Genomic DNA, 4,996 nt, shown 5'->3' with positions numbered 1-4,996 from the left:
TTTAGTTACAAATTGCACGTAAGTGTGATTGAGATAGCATGAGATTTCGGCTTCCGGGGGAATAGGAACTTCGGAGCTGATGGAATGGAGTTTCAATCGGAAGTCAAATTATTGTAAAAATTTCTCATAATTAATTTTACCAGTTTGCGGAAAGCAGAAGCAAGGGATCAGCGAAAATGATGAACAGCCTGATGAAAATCCATGGACAGTTGGAGTGTTTTGGGGAAGATACGAGAATCCCGTAATTTTTATTTGTTCCGGCTCTTTAATTTCAGATAAACACGTGCTAGTTTCAGGTGCTTGCGCTCATGAAGTAGTATACGCTCACGAAGTAATGGATGAACACGCAGAAGTTCGCATGGGCGGATATAATGTTGATAACATCAGACGCAACATAACACGTGTCTATAAACATGAAAATTATCAATTTTTCTATGTCAAAAGGATGACCAATGATTTCGATATTGCAATTTTGCAATTAGAAAAAGTTGTTTCGTTTGGATACAATATTCAGCCGATCTGTTTGCCACAATCTTCACGCATTGATTATAGTGAAAAGATAGCCACAGCCATAGGCTTGTATGACACTGGCAGCCTTGTGACCCTGAAACTGTATTCTAGATCGAAAGCACAAAAAACCCATATTCAAATCTGGACGAACGAACAGTGCGGTAAATTGCCTAAGTATGTAAACAAAATAACAGATAACATGGTGTGCGCTGGAGACAAGGCAAGGCTCAGTGAATATATGTTTCACGATGTAAGTTCAGTTTGTAGAAGTGAAACCAAAATACATTATTTTTTTAACCATATTTTTCGTTTCATAGTTCGATTTTGGACATTTGGTCATTGAAAATGAACACGGCAGCATGGAATTAGTTGGAATATACTCATTGTAAGTCAAAAATTCTCAGTCGATCCGGAATTTTTTTCAAGAAATTAATAGCAGAAAAAACTCCTTATCATTTTCAGTGGTGATAGATCCAGTTTTTCATATGGAACGCCAATTGTTTATACTTATGTTGCCGATTTCTTGCCGTGGATTCAAAGCAAAATAACCAATCAATGCACGTATACACCTAAACAAGCAAGTCATGACGAGAATTTGGAACAAACTTGTATCTTCAACCAAGGTTAAAAGTGAAAAATCTAGCAGCAAAATGAATTTCATACTATTTTTCTATCAAGCATAAATATATAAACTACCAAACTTCCTATTTTTAAGTTAGCTCTTTGATCCTCATACTCATTTTTCTTTTAAAAGTTAGCTTATGTTCTCCCGTAGCCATTCAGCTATTTATTTACCAATTTTATAACCAAAAATCTATTAATAAAACTGTTATAATATTTGAGTCTTCTGAAATGGAACTTCATGGAACTGTTCATTTTTTGTTACTATCGTGTAATGTGCATTGCTATCGGCTTCGATTCATAAATTCAAAAAAAATGTGTTGTTTTTTAACCGAAACAAAACCACCAAAAGCTGGCAATAATAATGAAGTAGACTCAATGGTACAGAATATTACACCACAATGGAATACACTCATACAAACACTTACGTATTTGTGTTTGTACACCAAACAATTGTGAACCGGTAAATAGAGACTCAAAAGCCGTGTGTTCTGATGATGTCGAGGGATTTTTTTACGTGTAATGGAACTGAGAATAATATCAATGAAACTCATCAGCGTTTGATTTGAACAGTATTCAATGGCCAAATAGGAATATCACCGTATTTGTCCAAGTAAGTTTTTTTCCTTTATTTTCCAAGTTTAATTTCCATAAAGTCAATAATGACGACTTTTTCGGGTCGTGTTCTATCATTTTATATGAAAATTACATTAACAATCGTTTTAAATGAATTCCAGTGTATTATGTAGTGCCCTAAAGCCATCACTTACTCCAGATCTAAACGCCATTAATTTGGACAGTAATGCGATCGCACATATTCTGGGTAATCCATTTGAATATTGCAACAATTTAACATCAATTTCGATAGCCAACAATCAGATCGAACGATTGCAATCAGGTATGTTTTCCGTGGAAAAAAGTGTATACATTCAAAACACAGCGGCATTAATGTAAACTGACCTGCTTCATGTCTTCGTACACAGAATTGTTCGAATCGACGGTTGCACTGCAACGCCTGAACATTTCGCGCAATGCACTATCTGAGCTCGACGGAGGCATTTTATCGCGATGTAAGCACATTATTGAGCTTGATCTGAGTCATAACCAGATAACGATATTGAAAGTGCGAGTACTTCCAGGGCACAGCGCAAAGGAAGAAACACATTCGATTGCGTGAGTTTTTTTAATTTTTTCAAATATTTTCAGATTCTCGATGCATCATCATCAATTGAGACGTTAAATGCAGCGGATAATCTATTGTTTGCCATTAGTGACAAGGAATAAAAATTAATATTTACGATTGAGGAGTCTGACATTGTATGGAAATAAAATGACGTAGTCACGGCCAATACATTCTCGTCCTATCCGTCACTGAACTGGTGGCGTTGCAAATTCTGGATTTTCCGTCGACCAATTTGAATGATTTGTCGTATAAAAGAAACAAACGAAGGTTCCAAAATGGAAGAATGCTTCCATGAATCAATTTTTAAGATAAAATGTAACACAATACCATATTAACATAAATAGAATAATATTTTTACAATGAACGAATTGTTATCCTTTTCTTTCATCATTTTATATTCTCAGTGTGGTTATGTTTCAAGCTTCTATTTTACTAAATATCTCTGACAGATACATCAGATGCTACGTTCCAATTCAATAATACAATCGTTCAAATTCGCTAGGTCGCCTGCTCTCATGGAAATGTTCCTTTCATAAAGATACGTTGGTACATTACATATACTATTGACCTTATCATTTATTGTGATTATCAAACATTTAGAAAATTGGATCAAAACGATCGGCAAGATATTTGATTCTAGTCATTGAATATATAGGCTAATTTTTTGGCAAATGGGTTGCCATCAGTATTGTCTACCTTGCAAACACTGATCACATAGATATTTTTGGAGAATAATTTCTGTACCAATTGCTTTTTATTGTTCGGCGCCACAGAGTGCAACACATAGTGTGTATGTGTATATGTATGCTCCTTTCGAGAATAATTATCATTTTGTTTGTTTATTTGTGTGTGTGTAATGTGTATTAAGAACGAATGAAACGAACTAAAATAACTTCATAAAAATGAAATGGAGGACAGTATGCAAATACAGTGGCTTTGATTAACACTTGCCGTTCTTCTAAAAAAAAAACAAAATCAAAAATATATAAAATAAAACTTGCTTTAAATGAGTTTATGGAAATTATCGTGATGATAAAAAATTTAAAATGAATCTTATTCAGATATTCATTTCGTTGGCTGTTGTAAGTGCCGTAATTTGTAACTCAGCTAAGGATAATTCGTGTGATTGTGGTAATTATGAATTGATAATTGAATTTTTTCTCTAGACTTATTTCGACATAAAAACGATTTATTAGCTTCGTAGTACAGATTTGATAGATATTAAATGAAGCAGATAGCATATGAATATTCCAGAACAAAAATTGCTGGAAAAGATGTATTTGTATTGAACTAACGACAAGAAGCTGGCTTCAAAACATTTCGAAAAAAAAAACCAATAAAATGGATTTTGTTTATGAACAAAGAGCCAAAACACAACTGACATAAAGCAAGTTTCGGTTTAAAGCCGGCATTTCGAAGGCCAACTTTTGGTTGCATCGATCCAAATGTGTACCTTTCCATAGATTTGAACTGCGCGCATGCAGAAACTGATGTGGCAATGTCGTAACCATTTTTTTTTTCAGTTTGCGGTCGGGAGAAACAAAGGGTCGACGACAATGATAAACAGCCTGATGAAAATCCGTGGACAGTTGGAGTGTTTTGGGGAGAATCCCGAGAGATTCCCTTCATTTTTATTTGTTCCGGCTCTTTAATTTCAGATAAACACGTCTAGCACGTTCAGGTTCTTGCGCTCGTAAAGTAGTAAGAGTTCACGAAGTATTGCATGATCACGCAGAAGTTCGCATGGGTGCAAATGATGTTGATGACCTCAAATGCAGCATACGACGCAACATTCAACGTATCCATAAACACGAAAATTATCAATATTCTGATGTCGAAAGTTGGATGACCAATGATTTTGATATTGCAATCTTGCAATTAGACAAAGCTGTTACATTTGGACATAATATTCAGCCGATCTGTTTGCCACAATCTTCACGCATTGATTATACTGGAAAGTTAGTCACGGCCATAGGCTTGTGTAAAATTGGTACAATTTCGAAACGTACTTCCAGATCGAAAGCACAACAAGCTCATATACAAATCTGGACCAACGAACAGTGCGGTAAACTACCTGAGTATACAAACAAGTTAACAAATAACATGATGTGCGCCGGAGATTACGAAAATGCAACTCTCAGAGCATATATTCGCAATGTAAGTTGAGTTTGTAAAAGCGAGAAAGAAAACCAACAGAATTCCTTTCATTTTTTACCATATTTATCGTTTCATAGTTCGATTTTGGACAGTTGGTCATTGAAAATGAACACGGCAGCATGGAATTAGTCGGAATATACTCATTGTAAGTTGCAAATTTTCAGTCAAATCGAAAATTTTCGCGAGAAATGAAAACAAAAAAAATAATTTTTTACTTTTAGTGGTCACAGATCCGGTTTGTATCCTGGAACGCCACCAGTTTTTACTCGTGTTGCCAATTTCTTGCCTTGGATTCAAAGTAAAATGACCGATCAATGCATGTGTGCATCAAAAAACATCATACGAAACAACTCTTCGGAGAAGCTTGAGACTTCGAAAAATCAAGAGAAGCTTGAAAATCCAAAAGAACAAACAGACCTTTCTCTTCAACCAGTTAAGAATGGCTCCTGTGCTTGTGGTAATTATTCCTGATTATTATTTTAGTTACAAATTGCACGTAAGTGTGATTGAGATAGCATGAGATTT

General features: G+C 35.0%; 2 protein-coding genes across 4 annotated transcripts; both read left to right on the top strand.

Moving 5' to 3' along the window:
* Nucleotides 1-6: 6 nt before the first annotated feature.
* Nucleotides 7-1,365, top strand: LOC129572422 (transmembrane protease serine 11F-like). Its single transcript, XM_055452390.1, has 4 exons — nt 7-241; nt 297-760; nt 828-895; nt 973-1,365. Exons 1-4 carry the CDS (start codon nt 202-204, stop codon nt 1,136-1,138), a joined length of 738 nt encoding a protein of 245 aa, XP_055308365.1. The 5' UTR covers nt 7-201; the 3' UTR covers nt 1,139-1,365.
* Nucleotides 1,366-2,870: 1,505 nt separating this feature from the next.
* Nucleotides 2,871-4,981, top strand: LOC129572421 (transmembrane protease serine 11F-like). 3 transcript variants are annotated; one of them, XM_055452388.1, is made up of 4 exons: nt 2,871-3,445; nt 3,838-4,471; nt 4,549-4,616; nt 4,693-4,981. In XM_055452388.1, exons 2-4 carry the CDS (start codon nt 4,058-4,060, stop codon nt 4,940-4,942), a joined length of 732 nt encoding a protein of 243 aa, XP_055308363.1. In that variant the 5' UTR covers nt 2,871-3,445; nt 3,838-4,057; the 3' UTR covers nt 4,943-4,981. The 3 variants fall into 3 exon arrangements, with proteins under 3 accessions (XP_055308363.1, XP_055308364.1, XP_055308362.1); XM_055452389.1 differs by having other exon boundaries at nt 3,569-4,471; XM_055452387.1 differs by having other exon boundaries at nt 2,871-4,471.
* The last annotated feature ends 15 nt before the right edge of the window (nt 4,982-4,996 follow it).

This window comes from Sitodiplosis mosellana, unplaced genomic scaffold (assembly GCF_009176505.1).
Source record: "Sitodiplosis mosellana isolate CC-2019 unplaced genomic scaffold, AAFC_SMos_1.0 Smas_scaffold_4925, whole genome shotgun sequence".
Lineage (NCBI taxonomy): Eukaryota > Metazoa > Arthropoda > Insecta > Diptera > Cecidomyiidae > Sitodiplosis > Sitodiplosis mosellana.
Note: the sequence above shows the minus strand (reverse complement) of the source record. Positions and strands in the feature narration are given on the sequence as shown.

What these genes read in the sequence shown, in the direction of transcription:
- LOC129572422 (XM_055452390.1), top strand. Translation starts at nt 202, where the DNA reads ATGGACAGTTGGAGTGTTTTGGGGAAGATACGAGAATCCC. An exon ending in GTGAATATATGTTTCACGAT is followed by an intron (nt 761 to 827) that starts GTAAGTTCAGTT and finishes TTCGTTTCATAG; the next exon opens with TTCGATTTTGGACATTTGGT. An exon ending in TTAGTTGGAATATACTCATT is followed by an intron (nt 896 to 972) that starts GTAAGTCAAAAA and finishes TATCATTTTCAG; the next exon opens with TGGTGATAGATCCAGTTTTT.
- LOC129572421 (XM_055452388.1), top strand. Translation starts at nt 4,058, where the DNA reads ATGGGTGCAAATGATGTTGATGACCTCAAATGCAGCATACGACGCAAC. An exon ending in TCAGAGCATATATTCGCAAT is followed by an intron (nt 4,472 to 4,548) that starts GTAAGTTGAGTT and finishes ATCGTTTCATAG; the next exon opens with TTCGATTTTGGACAGTTGGT. An exon ending in TTAGTCGGAATATACTCATT is followed by an intron (nt 4,617 to 4,692) that starts GTAAGTTGCAAA and finishes TTTTACTTTTAG; the next exon opens with TGGTCACAGATCCGGTTTGT.